This window comes from Mesocricetus auratus, unplaced genomic scaffold (genome assembly GCF_017639785.1).
Source record: "Mesocricetus auratus isolate SY011 unplaced genomic scaffold, BCM_Maur_2.0 Super-Scaffold_100008, whole genome shotgun sequence".
NCBI classification, from domain to species: domain Eukaryota; kingdom Metazoa; phylum Chordata; class Mammalia; order Rodentia; family Cricetidae; genus Mesocricetus; species Mesocricetus auratus.
In genome coordinates this window covers 81491196-81510476 of record NW_024429192.1, presented here as the reverse complement: position 1 = coordinate 81510476, position 19281 = coordinate 81491196, and the positions used below count along the sequence as shown (strand labels likewise).

The 19281-nt window shown below is 42.8% G+C and overlaps 2 protein-coding genes across 6 annotated transcripts in view; one reads left to right on the top strand and one right to left on the bottom strand.

Annotated features, from left to right (window-relative positions):
* Positions 1-4183, bottom strand: part of LOC101840395 (speedy protein E4A-like) — a 32819-nt gene extending 28636 nt beyond the window's left edge. For 2 of the 3 annotated variants that reach the window (XM_040751290.1, XM_040751291.1), the window contains exon 1: positions 3967-4183. In XM_040751290.1, the coding sequence (XP_040607224.1) occupies positions 3967-3969 (3 nt within the window). In that variant the 5' untranslated portion in view covers positions 3970-4183. The remainder of the gene's footprint in view (positions 1-3966) is intronic. The other variant, XM_040751292.1, reaches the window with a different exon arrangement.
* Positions 4184-4394: 211 nt separating this feature from the next.
* Rbak (RB associated KRAB zinc finger) lies at positions 4395-14425 on the top strand. 3 transcript variants are annotated; one of them, XM_040751288.1, is made up of 6 exons: positions 4395-4638; positions 5634-5696; positions 9375-9500; positions 10238-10364; positions 10693-10788; positions 11755-14425. In XM_040751288.1, exons 2-6 carry the CDS (start codon positions 5652-5654, stop codon positions 13650-13652), a joined length of 2292 nt encoding a protein of 763 aa, XP_040607222.1. In that variant the 5' UTR covers positions 4395-4638; positions 5634-5651; the 3' UTR covers positions 13653-14425. The 3 variants fall into 3 exon arrangements, with proteins under 3 accessions (XP_040607222.1, XP_012975864.1, XP_040607223.1); XM_013120410.3 differs by lacking the exon at positions 9375-9500; XM_040751289.1 differs by lacking the exons at positions 4395-4638; positions 9375-9500 and having other exon boundaries at positions 10227-10364.
* The last annotated feature ends 4856 nt before the right edge of the window (positions 14426-19281 follow it).

Here is a 19281-nt window from a genome sequence, read left to right as displayed (position 1 = left end):
ATTTGCCTAGGACTGGGTTCTAGGAAAGAAAAAGAAAGAAGGAAGGAAGGAAGGAAGGAAGGAAGGAAGGAAGGAAGGAAGGAAGAAAAGAAGGAAAGAAGGAAGGAAGGAAGGAAGGAAGGAAGGAAGAGAAAGGAAAGAAAGAGGGAGGGAGACAATAATTTAGGAAGACACCTGACCCCAGGTCTACACACACACATACACAGAGAGAGAGAGAGAGAGAGACAGAGACAGAGACAGAGACAGAGACAGAGACAGAGAGAGACAGAGACATACATACAGACAGACACGGAGACACAGAGACACAGAGAGACGAAGATAAAATGGGGGAAATTCAGTAATGAATTGATGGGCAGTCTTGGAATGGATATGGTTTTTGTTTGTTTGTTATGTGTATGGGTGTTTTGTCTGAATACCAGAAAACATCATCAGATTCCATGTCCACGGGACTACAGTTATAGATGATTGTGAGCCACCATGTGAGTTCTGGGAACTGAACCCAAGGCCCCTGGAAGAGAAGCTAGTACTCTTAACCACGGAGCCATCTCTCCAGCCCCCAGTGGACATGTTTTTTTAAAATCAGGGTGCAAATGAAAAATAACCATGAGATACTACTTCACACCCATGAGAATGGTGGTAATGAATAAATTGCAGAATGACAAGTGTTGGCAAGAATATGGTGAGCACTCTGTATTGCTGGCAGGCTTGTGAAATGGTGTGGCCAATGTGAAAAATGGGTTGGTGGCTCCTTAAGAAATCAAACACAGGATTGCCAGATGATGAAGAAATTCCAACTCCTGGATGTTACTCAGGTGATCTCTGCAGAGGTAATCGCACAGGAACTTGAACACAGATGTTCATAGCAACTTTGTTCATCATAGGCAAAAGTGAAAACCCTCCAAGCATCTATCAGCAGATCAGAGAGTGTCTGTCAGCAGATGAGGGCATAAACAAAATGTGGTTTATCCATGCAATTATGGAGCCTTAAGGTAAGATGAAGGGCTGTTGAGATGGTTCAGTAGGCTTTCCAGTGAAAGTTGGGTGACCTGGGTCACACCCTCAGAGCCAAGGTCAAAAGCAAACAAACAAACAAACAAACAGATGTGGTAGTTTATCTGGAATCCCAGAACTCCAATAGCAAGATGGGAGGAGGAGCTCATGGGCCTGGAATCTGCCTTCAGGAAACTTGCTGGCCAGCTTAGCCTAGAGTACCCAGCACAGGAACAACATAAGACCTGTTTCAAAAATGAGTGGAGCAAGAGAACCAACTCCCCAAAGTTATTTTCTTGACCATACATGCATCATGGCACATTCGTGCTCATTCATACACAAATGAAACAGATTAAAACTGAAATGTTGATGCATACATTATATATACACATCAGGTACACACATCCTTAACACATATCTTCCCTTATTGCCACTCTGCCTGAAATGCATCCTCTTTGCTCCAAGATAAGGGGGCACACACTGGGATCCTTCATTACAAGATACAGTTTCTTTCCCCTTCTTCCCTCCAGCCTGTGATTCTCAGCTCACTTATTCCAGTTTCTGAACAATGTCCTACATTACCACAGCAGGCAACACGAATGTCTGCCTGTATTGAATTTTTGGGATGGGAGAGCTACTGGATGCTCTGTCCAACATCACATGTGCTCTCCGAACATACCCGCTCAATTTTACATCTATCCCCCTGGAAAATGTACTGTTGTTAGCCTCTGTGGGCTTGATATTGGCCTTATCTTTTAGAGCACAAGTTTGTTAGTATTTTGTTTTACTTCACAATTTCCCTTTAAAATAATTTGTATTGGTAAAAATATTTGTGTAAGTGGATTTATAATTCATGTACTCTTGCAACAGTGAATTACTTTTTTCTTTTAAAGCATATTGTGTATGGATATTTGGTCTTCATGTTTGTCTGTACAACACAAGCATGCTGTGTCCATAGAAGCCAGAAGAATTATAGCCAGTTGTGAACCACTATGTGAGTCTTGGTAATCTAATCTGGGTCTTCTAGGAGATAAGCCAGTGCTCTTAAGTGCTAAGTCATCTCTCCAGGTTCAAGAGTACATATTTTCATCAAGGTTTATGATGACCATTAGTCCTTCAGCATTATTACTTTTAGTTCCATATTTTATCATCTTCTTTCATATTGTGATTGGCATTACATGGCTTGAAAAAACAATTTGGACTGAGAAATGCAGCTCAGTGGTAGAGCACCATCCTAGAATCCCCCAGTGAGGGGCTGGGGTGTGACTCAGTGGTAGAGCACCTGCCTAGACTGCCCCAGTGAGGGGCTGGGGTGTGTCTCAGTGGTGGAGCACCTGCCTAGAATTCCCCAGTGAGGGGATAGGGGCATGAGTCAGCAGTAGAGCACTTGCCTAACACACAGGAAGGCGTGGGTTCTATCCCCAGCAATGAGATATAAATAAAATATTAAATTTTGCTTGTTGACATATGGTAAAGTGTTTTCCACCCTTCTGAAAGAATGTTTCCTTGAGAAAATTCACAGTAGAGATACATATTGTCTCTTTGATACATATCTTTTTTAAATTATTATTGTTATATAAGCTTTCTGCCCTTGTTTCAAGCAAGGACTTCCTTTTCTGAAAGACCTAAGAGTCCCTTCTTTGCAATGTAAACCTCAATGAAAAGACATCCCCATATTCCTGTCATCTGGGGAATTTAATCAAGCTATGAATCTCTCTTGGAATCAATAACTGTAACACTCTACTGAGAGTCACAACACCTCTCTATTCAGGGTCATTAGCATTAGCAGGTACAGTTGCTATTGTTGCTACTGTTAGAGCCCATATGTTACAACAGCTGCCAAGTGTCCAGGCCACGGCATTAAGTCTCTAGTTTCTAAAGTCGGGCACAGCAAACCTCTAGGTCAGAGATTGGAGTCAAAAACCCTGGTCAGCTGATCCAGTGAGTAGACCGTGGGAACGCAAGAGCCTGGCATGTCTGCACAGGTTGAGCTTCTTACCTACTCAGTTCCTATCTGAGCAGAGTGGAAGGATCTCAGCCTGCTGACTGGTGACCCGCGTTTGTCTGTACACATTGAAATCTTTTCTTAATACAAAAAGTATATAAGCTTTAAATGTCCTCATTGCAAGCATGGAATTCCTTTTCTGAAAGACCAGTAAACTGTGGGAAAGAGAGAGTTCCTATCTCCCTGTTACCTGGGGAGTTTAGTCCAGGCCTCTCACTCAGAAATTCACTACCTGCTTGTCACAGGGATGTGGGAGCTTTTGCTTCATGAGATAAGGACCAGCTCAGATGGACACCTCAGTTATCAGGTGATGTCAGGACAGACCTGGGAGAAGAGGCAGCTAGCCTTTCAGTGCAGGCCTTCCGAGGAAGAGGAGTCACCCTTTCTCCTGAAACCCTGAAGGGTTTTTCAGGGATGCTTCTGTCTCCTGCTGGTTCCTCAATGGTTTACCTAAGACTGGCGTTTCAAGGTGGCTTGGTGCTCCTTCTATGCTGAAACTCTTTTACTTTCTGCATCAACACAGACAACTTTCTGGGTTGGCAAATTTGGTATTAATTTTGACGTTAACGTCTTTTTTTGGGGGGGGGGAGATTCGAGACAGGGTTTCTCTGTGCATTTTGGAGACTGTCCTGGAACTAGCTCTTGTAGACCAGGCTGGTCTCGAACTCATAGAGATCTGCCTGCCTCTGCCTCCCGAGTGCTGGGATTAAAGATGAGAGCCACCACCGCCTGGCCCAGACGCCAACATCTTTATGAAAGATTAGGCCAAGAATACTGTTGCATGATTTCATCAAGAAACTGATGAATTGTTCACCATATTGTATCATTTTTGAAAGTTTGTCATCGTTGCCTGACCCTACATATCATCTTTCAGAGGTTACATTATAGATAGCTGTTTTCTTTCTGTGTGCTCTTTCTGGTTCTGTTTTTAAGAGTTTCTGTGCATTAGTCGTGTGATCTGGAAAACCCACCATTTATGTTTTCTCTTCCTTCTTTGTAAATCATTGCCGGGTATTTCTTGCGCCTATTTCAAGGAAGTTTGGTTAATTGAGAATGACACACAATTTCCTCTCTTTCTGCCAGAATCTTCTTTCTATTTTTATGAATCTCAGGCCTAGAAAAGTTTTGGGACTTAAACCCACAGGCCGTTTCTCCAGGCTCAAAGGGAGTGAGGACAAACGCGAAGGTGAGAGCATGCCTGGGCGAAGCCATTGCCCTCAGAGCGTCGCCTCTGAGCTTCTGGGAGGAGGTACATTCTTGCGCGATGGTCCCTAGATGCTGCAGCGCGAAGACTTCTGGGAGATAGAGTTTCTGAGCACCTACTGGGGCGAAAAGAGCGCCCGGAACACGGACTTCCGGTAAGATGCTGCACATGCGTGTCTTAGCCTACGCGCGCGCGTGCTTGTGCATGCGCACGGCCTTTGCGCCGCCTTGACTTCCTGCAGCTCCGGGCTTGAGGCTGCCGTCTCTCTCGCAGCTTTTTGGCTTGGCTAACTTGGAGTAGCGGAACCTGCGGGCGTCCGAGGCCAGAGTCTCCCGGTCTGCAGCCGGCACGCGTGGCTGTGCGGTCCAGGAAGGCCTAGCGGGAGCACAGCGCAGAGGCCGAGGACTGGGAGGACAGGGGCGGCGGGACCGCCTGCTCGGTGAGGCCGGTGGGCGCTGATCGGGGCTGCGGGAGGGAGGCTGGGCCTGGCGGGTTCCTCGCCGAGATCCTACTGATCTATGTCAACCTGGGCTCCCAGCTGTCTCCAGCGTGCGGAGCCCGGAAGGGTCGCGATGGTGGGGCTGACAGCAAGGCAGCCACACGGCTTTGGGATGCTTGGACGGTCCGAGGACGAGGTGTGCAGGCACTGGTAGGGGCAGCGGCTCCAGATTCTCATCAGCACCAGTGCTCTGTGCTGGTTCCTACCTTTATAGCACTTTGACTACCCTTGTAGCATCCTAACAGTGTAGTACAGAAGTCTGCTATTGCCTCTGCTCGTGGAAGAAGACTCAGTGCGACGGTGTGTGACTTAGCTAAAGCCGTGCAGGGGTTTGTGGATAAGAGTGCCATTGTTTTCCAGTTTCTCTCGTATTCCTTTTTGAAAAGTGCAGCAGTAGCCAAGTTTAGTTGCATAGTTTGAAAACAAGCCACACCTTATTTCTGTTAGTACGACGTCTGTCCATCTGGACCACTTTTCTTTTTTATGTTTTTATTTTTTGAGACGTGGACTCCTTGTGTTGCCCAGGTTGTTCTGGTACTCGGTGATCCTCCTGTCTCAGCCTCCAGAGAGCTGAGATTACATGTATGTCAACTCATGGGACATTAATCCCAAATGTATAGAGCTCAGGCAGATCTCTGAGTTCAAAGTCAGCCTGGTCTACAGATTGAGTTCCAGAATAGCCAAGGCTCTAGAGAGAAACTTTGCCTTGAAAAAAAGTGTAGCCCATCCAACTGCTGCCTGTTAGAATTACATATGTGGTTCCTTTCTGTCACCCATGTTACCTGTTAGAATTACATATGTGGTTCCTTTCTGTCACCCATGTTACCTCTTCAAAGTGTTTGTAGGCTATGATTTCATTTGGTGGTTCCCAGGCAAGAGATGAGAGCCTGTGTAGACCAGTTAATGCCGATTTCAGTGACCTTTTCCTCCCATAGGTCCACCATCTGCAGTGAATGTCTGCACTTTACCAAGAGCAGCAGAAAATGAGTAGATCAAAGGTGAGTTTTCCCATTTGTAAATATTATTTTCTCCTTTGAAATATATTTTGGGAGACTGGCAAAGGACTGTTCTTTAAAATGGTAGTGGAGGAATAAATAAAGATGATTATCATATAAAATAGAGTGTGAGTGGCAGATTGTCGTGGTCTGTTGTATAGGCAGTGTGATAATTTTAGGCTAATGAAGCTACTTGACAGGGTTAAAGAAAAATAGCATCCATTACATCACCTGCAGCTACTATTGGGAGATGTCATTTCTTTCTTTTTTTTTTTTTTTCTTTCCTTCTTTTTTAATCAAGACAATCCCAATAGGCCAATCCCCCAAGTGACTCTAGGTTCTATAAAATTGACAACACTGACATCAAAACTGTTGTACATGGCTATTGTGTGTTTCCTTCTAGAAACGTCTGCTATGTTTCTGTCTCCATTGATTGATTAGCAGCTATGAAGTGATAGCGGTTGTCACAGTGTACAAAGTTCTTAGAGAAAGCAGAGTGATGGCCTACTCTTTGTACCATTTCTTCTTCATGTATGAGCTAGAATGCTCCCCATTTTGGCTACATAACTCCTGTAAGAAGACAGATTAGGTTGGTGGCACACGCCTTTAATCCCAGCACTCAGGAGGCAGAGGCAGGCGGATCTCTGTGAGTTTGAGGCCAGCCTGGTCTACAGAGCAAGTTCCAGGACAGGCTCGAAAGCCCCAGAGAAACCCTGTCTCAAAAACCAAAAAAAAAAAAAGAAGACAGATTAGAACTACTCACTCGGTGGGCGTCATGCTTTGTTGCCCTGAGTCTGAGGGTTAAAAATGTTTCAGGTGTCTCAACGCATTGTTGTGTGATTGACCTTGACAGTTAAATATTGAGTTTGGAGGCCACATAATCTCTTTAAGTTGGTTTTTGAGTTCTTTACAAACACTTCTTAAATATTTGATAGCATTTGTTTGTTTTTATTCATTTTATTTTGAAGTAATTTCAGAAAAAGAAACAAAAGAATTTTACAAAGAAATCTTGCACTCGCCTTTAATCCCAGCACTCAGGAGGCAGAGGCAGGTGGATCTCTGTGAGTTTGAGGCCAGCCTGGTCTACAGAGTGAGTTCCAGGACAGTCTCCAAAACAATACAGAGAAACCCTGTCTCGAAAAACAAAACAAACAAAAAGAAATCTTGCATTCCTTTGCTCCAAAGTACTGATTCTTTTTTAAGACAACTTTTTAGAAATTTGTTTGGTGTGTGACTGCATGTGTGTGTGGGGGGAGGCAGTGTGTACTACATGCATGTAGAGGTCAAAGAACAACTTGCAGAAGTCAGTTTTCTCTCTCCCTGTGGATTTTGGGGGTGGACCCCAGATAGTCAGGCTGTGTAGCACGTCCTTTTTACCCATTGAGCCATCTCACTAGGCCACCATGCCAGTGTTACTCAAGAGAGAGCCAGAATGGCTTCAGAAATAATAGACAATATACACTCTACAGATGTAATAAAAACCAAAGTGATTGCTTAATCTAGAGAATATTACAAGTGCTTGGGGATTTTGTTTGGTCTTTTTTTTTTTTAGGGGGTCCAATTGGGAGAGTCTTATCCATAGAATCATAGAATCTTATCCATAGGATTATGAAGTCATGCACAGAATCAGAGTCTTATCCTTAGAATTAATAGTCATGCATAGAATCATAGTCTCATACATAGAATTATAGAGATGTACCAGACTTTTCCTTTTGGACCAGCAACCAGCTCCCAAATCTTGACACAGAGACTTAATATTCATTATGAGTACTTGGCCTTAGCTTAGCTCTTACTTTAATCTGTTTCTCTTCATCTATGTTTTGCCTTGGGGCTTTTACTTTTTTTTAATGTATGTCCTACTCTGTATCTGCTGGCTGGCAGCTGCCTGCCAGGCCCTGGTATCTCCCTCTCTTTCTCAGCCGTTCTCTCCTCCTCCTCTCTCCTCAAGCCTAGATTTCTCCTACTTTCTCTCTGCTCACCAGCCTCTCCTATCTCACTCCTGCCCAGATATCCACTGTTCAGCTCTTTCCCTAGTCAGGCAAGGTAAAACAGCAGCACATTTTTTCATAATTAAACAAATGCAGCAGAAACAAATGTAACACATCTTTACACAGTTGAAATAATATTCCACAGCGGAAACAAATGTAACAGATCTTTACATAGCTAAATATTCCACAGCATAGAGTCTTAACCACACAGTTGTAGACAGACCTAACAATCGTAAGCGTTTACATGCCTAATAAAACACAGGAATCAATACCTGACAGAACTGCGGAGGGAGACAGTGCAGCTCTCACTTCCCCTCACAGTGAGCATAACACAGCAGAAAACTGCATGTAGATGGACGCTTGTGAATTGAGGATACATCCTGTTCCTCTCGCCTGCACTGTTGAGAGTGGAAGTCCTCATTTCTGCATTTGGAGTCATTTTTGGAAGGTTGCAAACAGTCCCCTTTTATTTTTTCCTATTTGGCTTCACTTGTTTTTGCATTTAGAGTCATGATTTAGTGGGTGTTTATTCTGTACTGGCCAAAGTACTGGAAGAAAAGAACATGCTTCACAAAGTTGCCCACTGGTCTCCACACATGTGCCATGGCGTAAGTGTGCATACATACACAATACTTTTTAATTATAAACTGATAGATAAAATTTAATTTCTCTGAGCTGGAGAGATGGCTCAATGGTTAAGAGCCGAGTCCATCTTCCAGAGGACCCGAGTTCAAGTCCCAGCACCCACATGGCAGTTTACAACTTTTTGTGACTCCAGTTCCAGAAGATTCGATACTTTTGTCTGGCGTCTGTAGGCACTAGGCATGCATATGGTATACAGACATACATGCCAGCAAAACACCCATACATATACAGAAACTAAATTCTTTTTCATGTATAAATTTAGTTTTGTTAATGTTGAATTGTTCATCTTGATGCCTTTTTGTTTCTGCTGTTTTCCTTAGCTGATGATTCTTTGGTTTGGGTGTTTTCCCAGACAGGGTTTCTTTATGTAGCCTCAGCTTTCCTGGAACTAGTTCTATAGACCAGGCTAGCCTTGAACTCACAGAGATTCTTCCAGCCTCTGCCTCCCAAATGCTGGAATTAAAGCTGTACACCAGCATTGCCTAGCTAGTTGATGATTCTTAATATTCTGTTTAAATTTGTGGGAGATTTTTTTTTCCTCTGAGGTACTAGAAATTGAGCCTAGATTGCTATTCTAGGCAAAGAAAGAAATTATTAACAGCTAATTCGAATGGGTCCCAGTGCTACCTGCTTGCCTCACCTCTTTACAGGGGTGATGGCTGTGGAGTCTGGAAGTAAATAGAGAGGGGACCTGTCAGCCTAGTTACCTTTCCTGCTGCTGCAACATGGCTGGAGAGATGGCCAGCAGTTAACACTGGCTGCTCTTCCAGAGGTTCCAGGGTTGATCCCAGCACCCTATGGTGGCTCACAGCCACCCAAACCCCAGTTTCAGACAATCCAATATCCTCTTCTAGCCACAGGTACTGTGCATATGTGCACATACATACATACATACATATAAATACATACATACTGTGCATATGTGCAAATACATACATACATACACACACATACATGGAAAACATTCATGCATATAAGATAATGACATCTTTAGAAATTACTCTGATGAATGTAGATTAAGAGAGACAAATCTTATTTTGGCTCACAGTCCATATCAGCCGGGAGGTCAGCAGCAGATGCAGGAGACAGCTGGTCACATTGTATCCACCATCAAAAAGCAGGAAGCCATGAATGCTTGTTCTCAGCCCACTTCCTTCTACTTGTGAAATCTGATGTAAGCCAAGGGAATGAAGCCACACGTGGTAGGCGGGCCTTCCAGCCTCATTTAACCTAACCAAGATAACCCTCCGTAAGGATGGCTAGAGGCCTCTCTTCTCAGTGGTTTGGGGTCTCAGGTTGATCACTGAGATTAACTCAGTGAGCAATGGGTCAGTTTTTTAGAAGTGGTGAGTTCACAGAGGGACTTAATTTGCTCAAATTAATTCACACTGAAATGGTTTTGTAGAAATTTTCATTTAGGGAAACAAAAAGCCTGTCCACTGTGGATAGAGTTGAATGGATGTCCTGTTTTGTCTGTATTCCTGATAACCCCATACAGATAAATTATCATTTATCTCACTTAGAAATTTTCTCTTTGAACAGTGCATGTATGATTATATAATGATGAAGGTCTGAAATATTGTGTCTTCTCCTGTCTCTGGCAGCACTGCCAAAGCCCCTGGCTTCTAGTCAGATTCAGCAGTCACCTGACTGTCCTGTCTGTCCTGTCCCTGAAGCCTTTCTCAGATGGTTCTAGATTATGTCAAGTTGATAGTTAACTGTTACATTAGAGTTTTGTTTTTGCTTTTGTTTCCCAAGACAACATGTTTGTGATATGGTTTGTTTTCCTTCTAGGCTCTGTAACATTAAGGTATAGAATGTTTGTGGTTAACTGTACCAGTTGCTTGGGAAAAGCTTGTTCTCCCTGTGCCTTTTATATGTCTCCTGATTCTGATGACAGTGCCATTGCAGGGCCCACTGTCATTCAAGGATGTGGCTGTGGCCTTCACCCAGGAGGAGTGGCGGCAGCTGGGCTCTGAGGAGAAGACGACGTACAGGGATGTGATGCTGGAGAACTACAGCAACCTCGTCTCCGTGGGTGAGGACCAGTTGCCTTCTCAGATACTATGACTTCAGTGATTCGTCTTTAGTGTAAAGGAACAAGTACTCCTTAGTCCTTTGGGGCAGACATGAAGTCTGTCTTTACTGCTCCATTGGATGAGTCTACTTTTTTCCCTAGTGGTACTTGATATTGGACCCAAAGCTCCTATGTGTTAGGCAAGTGCTCTCTGCCTCTTAGTTACAGCCCTATACACAAAAGGTAAAAAATGGGAGGAGTATGATATAACTTGAGGTGTGGCTCCTGTACCACAGTGATTCTGCAGCCAAACAATTAGTCCCAGCCCTTCTCATTTTCTTGTTAACAGGGTATGACGTTACCAAGCCAAATGTGATTATTAAGTTGGAGCAGGGAGAAGAACCGTGGACAATGGAAGGTGACTGCCATGCTCAGCATCATTTGGGTAAGTGAATAGAGGGTGAAGTTTTTAAAGGTAGTCACTCCAATTAATATTGTAAGGGAAGCTTTTGAAATGTATACTTTATATCAGGTGAGATCCAGAAATATGGGAATTTATTTATATCCAGAATTAAGAGAAAATATTATGATGGAGGTCATAACTGGTGTGGGGAAATTTAAGTTGTGACATTGAAAGGAAATTAAAGGCTGAATGTAATGAGCATTTACTTTGAATCACAAACTGTCTAAGCCCTGGTTGTGGGACTCTCTTTAAGTGGGAGGAAAATGGAACTTTCAGAATGTTTTTACTTATGTGCCAGCTAGAGAGGCAAAGACTTCACTGGGCATAGTGGCTCAGGTCTGTAGTCTCAGAACTCCAGGGAAGGCAGGAAAGTTGCTGAAAGTTTAAGGCCAGCCTGGGCTAAGTAAAAAGACACTATTTCAAACAAAAACAACAGCAAAGATTTCAGAAGTCTAAGGGGCAATTTCTGTGTGGTGATATGCATTGCCATTGGTGTAAATGCAGAAATATCTGGGGTGGAAATCACCTTGTATGGTGATGCATTGCCATTTGATATAAATGAGAATCTGTTTCTCCCAAACGTAAGCCATATTAAAACATTTCTTTTTCATATATGCCCAATAATTATTATTTTTCCCTGCTTCCCTTTGCTATGAGTCCTACTTCTAAGTCTAACTCCCTTTCAGTAACCGCGCTTTCTGCTATCATTTCTTAGGTGATTTGTAAAATAACTATGGTGTTTGTTTTCAGTGTAAATTTACTCTCTTCCCACTTATTCCCCCCACATATATACACATATGTATTACATATTATAAATCAAAGGAAAAGGAAACCTGTATACTCATAATAGCTTTTAGTTATAGATCATAATGACATTTAGGTACCATCTCCTCCTGTAACTTGTATATTCATGTTGACAACATTTGTTCAATCTTAACTCCTTTTCAGAAATCAGCAAAGTTGATGATACCATAGAGAAAATCCAAGAAAATGGAGACAAACATATGAGGCAAGCTGATGATCTCAACAGCCAAAGAGCAGAGAAGGGGGGTGCATCTGATAAAATTTATAACCTAGAACCACACCTCACTTCTTCAAACATAAGAGCTCACAGTTGTGCTTCCTGTGGGAAGACTTTGGAATCCATTTCAGCATTAATTAGTAGCGATGGAAGGTATGCAGTAGAGAAGCCCAACAAGTGTATTGACTGTGGAAAAACGTACAGAGAGAAACTGGATGACTTTGATCAAAATGGGGATACTTCTTCTCAACATGATGAAAGTATTCTGCAGAAAATTACCATTTTGGAGAAACCCTTTGATTATGAGTGCATGGAAGCCTTAGACAGTGAAGCTGTTTTCATGGCTCATGAGAGCGCTTATATGGGGGAGAAGCCCTATGAATGGGATGACTCTGAACCAGACTTCATCCAGATGTCAGATTTCAGTGCATATCAGAGGTCACAGTTGGAAATGAAGCCCTTCGAATGTACACAGTGTGGGAAATCCTTCTGTAAGAAGTCTAAATTCATCATACATCAGAGGGCTCACACAGGAGAGAAACCATATGCATGTAACGTGTGTGGAAAGTCTTTTAGTCAAAAGGGAACCCTCACTGTCCATCGGAGGTCACACTTAGAGGAGAAACCCTATAAGTGTAATGAATGTGGGAAAACCTTCTGTCAGAAGTTGCATCTCACACAACATCTGAGAACTCATTCAGGAGAAAAGCCCTATGAATGTAGTGAGTGTGGAAAAACTTTCTGCCAAAAGACACACCTCACTCTACACCAGAGAAATCATTCCGGGGAGAGGCCCTATCCATGTAGTGAGTGTGGGAAATCCTTCTCCCGAAAGTCTGCCCTCAATGACCATCAGAGAACACACACAGGAGAAAAGCTTTATAAGTGTAATGAGTGTGGTAAATCCTACTACCGAAAGTCCACTCTGATTACACACCAGAGAACACACACAGGGGAGAAGCCCTATCAGTGTAGTGAGTGTGGGAAGTTCTTCTCTCGGGTGTCATACCTCACCATACACTATAGGAGCCATTTAGAAGAGAAACCGTATGAGTGCACAGAATGTGGGAAAACCTTCAATCTGAACTCAGCTTTCATTAGGCATCGGAAGGTACACACAGAAGAGAAAGTCCATGAGTGTAGTGAATGTGGGAAGTTCTCCCAGCTGCAATGTCTTCCTGCTCACACAAGTGACTTAGGAGAGAAACACTATGAGTGTAACGAGTGTGGGAAAACCTTCCTGGAAAATTCAGCCTTCACTGGGCACCAGTCCATTCCAGAAGGGGAAAAAACTTATGACTGTAATATATGTGGAAAGTCATTCTCGGATTTGTCATGCTACACTGTACATTACAGAGGTCATTCAGAAGATAAGCCCTTTGGGTGTAGTGAATGTGGGAAAACCTTCTCTCATAATTCATCCCTCTTTAGACATCAAAGAGTACACACAGGTGAAAAGCCGTACGAATGTTACGAATGTGGAAAATTTTTCTCTCAGAAGTCGTATCTCACTATTCATCACCGGATTCATTCAGGAGAGAAGCCCTATGAATGTAGCAAGTGTGGGAAAGTCTTCTCTCGGATGTCAAACCTCACTGTACACTATAGAAGCCATTCAGGAGAGAAACCCTATGAATGTAATGAATGTGGGAAAGTCTTTTCTCAGAAGTCATACCTCACTGTGCATTACCGGACTCATTCAGGAGAAAAACCCTATGAATGTAATGAGTGTGGGAAAAAGTTCCATCACAGATCAGCCTTCAATAGCCACCAGAGAATTCATAAAAGAGAGACTATAAATGCACTCAATGTGGAAAGTCTCTGACATCTCAATTAAATATTTGGTAATAATGAACATTGGAAGCCTGTTAGGGAGTCAGGGGTGGACTTCCCCCTACTTTCTATATTTGCGGTGTTGGGAATTGAATACAAGGCCTTTTGCATGCAATAGAAGCTCTACACGGAGCACCACCCCAGTGATTCACAAGTAGAGCGTCCATGCTCTGAGAAGTCCTAGAATCCATTTTAAACTGAATTTCCAGAGAGGAATCTGTAAAAATCCAGCAAGAAGAAACTATGGCCATGTAACTCATGGGACACTAGATAATTTTTCAAAGTATTTAATATTTATTTTTTATTTAAATTGTATTTACCTATCAGGGAGTCTTGCTAAGAAATGTCAATAAGGTGACTATGTAACACTTTGGAAACTTATGCTAAAAGCCATATTCCTGATGTAAAAACAGGTGTTTATAGAAAATATGCAAGAAGTTATCTGTTCTGAATAAACTTATGAAAGGAAGTTATAAAGTTGGGAGTTGGTCATAAGGGTGAATAAATATGTGACATTTCTGATGTTTTAGAAATGTAATTAATAGCAGTTCTATGCAATTTTTGGCAACCATGGCTTTGAATAATTTGTGAAAGCATGATACTGAGTATTAGAATGACAAAGTGTTACAATGGGATATATTGATGAAATATGTTCTATAATAGGAAAGTGTATAATTTTTTTGTGAATGCTTACCAGTAGGGTGGTTTTGTAAAAATTTTTCAACTGGAATTGGGCATAATTTTTTTAAATACTATTTTGATAAACTTTGCTGTCTTAGTGTTATATTTCTGTGAAGAGACACAATGGCCAGGCAAATCTTTTAATTTTTTATTAATTAAATTTATTCATTTGTTTTACATCCCAACCACACTTTACCCTCCCTCCTCTCCTTCCTCCCCCTCCCCCACTTTATCTTCACCTCTCCCCAGTCCAGGACCATGGCAGTTCTTATAAAGGAAAACATTTAATTGGAGCTGCTTACAGTTCAAGGTTTAGTCCATTATTGTCATGGCGGGAAGCACGGTGGCACACAGACAGACATGGTGCTGGAGAAGTAGCTGAGAGTTCTACATCTGTATCTGCAGGCAGCAGAGAGAGAGAGAGAGAGAGACATTGGGCCTGGCTCGAGCATTTGAAACCCCAAAGCCCACCCCCTACCCCCCAGTGATACACTTCCTCCACCAAGGAAGGCCACACCTACCTCTACAAGGCCACACCTAGTGCTACTCCCTAATGACCAAGATTCAAATAAATGAACCTATGGGAGCCATTCCTATTCAAACCACCACATATGCAAACATAGTTTGGGGTTGCTAATGCCCATTTCACTAAAAGACTGTTGTGTGGTATAAATGTGGTATCATTTCTGTTTATTGTCCCCTAGTCCCTATACTTTATACTTTAGCAGACATTTTCTGGTTGATACTTTTTGGCATTATTCCTTGCCTATCATTTCTCCATGTAACAATCGAGAGCAAGCGGTTTAAATCAATCATCATGATACTCTTCTGATTACCAGTACAGCCTCTCATTGCCCACAGTAGGTCTGCACCAAAACCTCTAGTCAGTTCTGAAGCAGGTAGGCGAAACTGTGAGTGCTGCGGTTCTGTGCTATCTGCTTAGTTATGGCAGGTAGTGAGTACAATGTGGAATCACGGCACAAGAGGAGGGTTGACACCCAGTGAGAGCTCTTCAACACTTCATAAAAGGATGGCAGTTTAAACCTTAGGGATTGAGGGCTGAAGATACAGTTGGATAGAAAGGCACTTGCCAGGCATGCATAAGGCCGTGTGTTTGATTCCCAATACTGCCCACCCCCAAACACTGTAATTTGCTTCTACTTAGTGTATTTGGACTGCAATTGACAGCCCACCCCACAGATACCTAAGACTACAGGAAGTCAGACTTGGCAGTAAAGAGATGTCACCATAGCGTGATTATATGATCTGAACCCAGACAAACCACGTGGAGATAGTTGTTCTGTTAATAGTGATCAGACCCGTTCTGCTCCAAGAATAGAGATGGCTGAGTATTCCTAAAGTTAACAGTCACATGAAGAAAACTCAAGTGAAAAAATGAGAGTTCCAGGACAGGCTCCAAAGCTACACAGAGAAACTCTGTGAGAAAAAAAATGTCATCTTGGCAAACTGGAGAAGAATCTCCTTAGTTAGACAAAAGGATGACTTCAGCTACAACAAGCACCATTCAGAAAAAAAGCAGGGAAACCAAATTAAGATGGTTTGTTTATGAAATATAAAATAATATTTTACAAAAAACAGAAGGAGCATGTGTAGTGACCATTTCTATTGATCCCAGCACTTGAGGGCAAAGGCAATGGAGGTCAGCTTGATCCACATAGCAAGTCCCAGACCAGCCAGAACTACATGATAAGACCTTGTCTCAAAACAATTAGATTTTGTACCTTTGGTATAGGCAATGTTCCAAGCAAGATCGAAAAGGCATTAAAGCATAAAAGATTAATTTGGGTTATACTAAAGTTGAATTTGTGTTTAGCTATTAAGAAAGTGGGGTGGGGACGGGGACTGGAGAGATTGCTCATTCCTGAAGAGTACTTGATTCTCTTGAAGGGAGCTGATTTGGGCATCCACAATTACCTGTAGCTCCAGTTCCAGACCCAACACAGAGCTCTGGTCTCTGCATTCACTTGCACGTACACACAGAAAGAATTTTAAATGTGTTTAAAGTGGGTAGGAAGAGCTGGGTGGCTCAGCAGTTAAGATCACTTGCTTCTCTTGCAGAGGACCGGAGTTAAGTTCTCAGTACCCATAATGGGTGACTCACAACTATCTTTTAACTTATCTCCTAGGGCTCTCATGCCCTCTTCTGGCCCCCGTGGGCATGTGTACTTGTATGTGCAGAACACACACAAAGTTAATTAAGAGTCAACCTTTCTTTAAGTGATTAGGAAAACAGGTTGACTGTTCTTGCAGTTCATACAGTAAGGAAGAAGTATTGGAAAGCTTATTCAGTAAAAAGCCAGTGAGTAAGCCCTGTAGCTTTAGTCCCTTAACAGCTGCCTAGCTTTCCTCTTGTAATAGACTGGCAACCTCATATAGTACCCAGGCAACTATGTATGGCTATTTCCCATTGAACCTTCATTTACAAGCATTACGGCAATCAAGATCTGGCTTTGGAGCTCCTGTTTTTCTGGTCCTTTATCTGGAATATATAAAGAATACCTCCTAATCAGTAAGCAGAGAACATGAGCAAAAAATACATGGCCATCCACAGGGGAAAAATGCCTATGTAACGGTATATATGTAAAAAGCTATTTTAGCTTATTAATAATCGAGAGAATATGGGTTAAAAGTCCAACCACTGAGGGCTGTGAGATGGCTACATAAGTCCTATGACCCGAACCTATGGTGGAAGGAAGAAGATCAACTCCTGATAGATCCCTCTGACCCACATACACTGTATGGCACATGCATGCCCACACTCACACATCATACATGGTAACTTTTAAAGCTTGTTCACTGAAATCGTTAAAATGAGAAGCACAAAAAAAAACAGGTATTTGCAAGAATGTACCCAACAGGAACATTTTAAAAAGATGTGTGTGTGTGTGTGTGTGTGTGTATGCTCGCGCGCACACCACATGTATGCAGGTACCTTTGTAGGTCAGAAAAGGGTATTGAATCCCCTGGAACTGACATTATGGACAGTTGTGAAGCTCCACTCCACACATGAGTGCTAATCCAAACTCCATTCCTTTCCAAATGTTACCAATTACCTAGCCATCCCTCCAGCCCTGTGACAGGAGCTTGTGCATTAGTGAGCAATTGATAACACGCTTTGCAAAACTGACACTTTTAGCACATGTATACCTTTTTACTCAAACCAGGCAGAAATGCGACACACACACACACACAAACACAACATACACAGAGCCACACACTAATGCACTAGAGATACATATAATGTGAAACTTAAAAAAAAATGCCATTACTCTCAAGGCTCACATATGTAGTAAAAGGGGTGTGTTTCCACTGTGGAATCCGGTTGGACAGTGGGAGGGGATGAGGTGGAAGTCTGAGGGGTCACATAACTGAGTAAAGACCCCCGGACACAGGTAGGCACACGGTATGATTCTATGTGAAGGATAAACACAGGCAAAACATCCGTGTGGTCAATCAGCACACCATTTAGGTTTAGCTGAGGCTTGCAGAGGCTACATGCCAGGTTCCTGCCATTGCCTGTTTTTAAATCTGGTGCTAAATACCCCGGTGTGTTCTTCCCTGTGTGTTTCTGTGCCTGTATGTGACCCTTTGATAGAGAATTTTAAATTCACAACTGGCTAGCACTTGTTAGCATGCCTTCACCCTACTTTTATGACATCTGGCAATGCACCGTAATCAGTGTCTAGTTTTTATAACTCTGTGCAGGGCTCCTTCTTCATGGTCACTTTAGCTTTGGCGGCATCTACTATGATTTCTTGCAACATGCCATTGAAGCTTACCACTATGTAAAATATTTTAAAATATCAAAAAGCCAGTACATCTTTCTTCACCCCACATTTTTACAGATACAAATGTAGTTAGTACTTTTTGTGTGTGTGTGTGTGACAGGGTCTTACTGTAGCCCTGGCTGTCCTGGAACCAACTATGAAGACCAGGCTGACCTCAAACTCAGAGAGATCCTCCTGTCTCTGTTTCCCAAATTCTGGGATTAAAAGTGTGAGCCACCACACCAGCTCATATTTATTATTACATTTATTTTGTGTATATATGGCACATGTGTTTGTGTGTGTGAATCACTTTTCATGTTTACAAACTTTGAAAACTTCATATTGCTAAATTTTAAGATTTATATTCCTTTGGGGTAAATATAAAATGTACTTGATTTGATGAAGACTCATATTTAAGAAATGCCAAGGAGGTCTGCAAGATGGTTCAGCCAGTAAAGGCTCCAGTTGCCCAACCTAACAACCTGAACTCAATCCCTGGGACTCCTCACATGGTAGAAGGAGAGAACCATCTCCCCCTCCCCAAGCTGTCTTCTGACCTTCATACTCATGCCCATGACCCATTGCCCACACCCCGTTAAAATGCATTTAAAAGGTTCTCACACAACCAGTGTGGGCCCACAGCTGTCTGTGATCCCAACATTGAACTGGGTGGAGACAGGAGGATGACCGGGGCTTGCTGGCTGCCAGTTCAGCTGAAAAGCATGAACTCCAGAGGAATGGGTAGAGTGTAATAAAGAATGATATTGAATTCGTCCTCTGGCCACTTCATGAACACACAGAAGATAGAAGGAAGAAAGAATAGACTCCGTATATGCAAAAAGGACAGAGAATGGAAAGGAACAAGGGACCATGGGCCACTAGAGTTCTGGCAATGGTGCTGGTGGGGCCTGGTCTGCAAAGGACCAATGAGCAAAGTCAAGTCCATATCCAGGACAGCGCTCAGCAAAAAGCTCAGCAGCCCTGCCAAGATGTATTTCTCAGCAGGAGGGTGTGGCCAAGTCTTAAGGGCATGGCCATTGTATAAGGGAGCAGTTCTGAGTGGGTGTGCCTGGCATGGGCTGAAGGGTGTGGTCAGAGTGGGCGGCTCAGTTCAGGCTTAAGGGGCGTGGCTCCGGATGAGGGGTGTGGTCA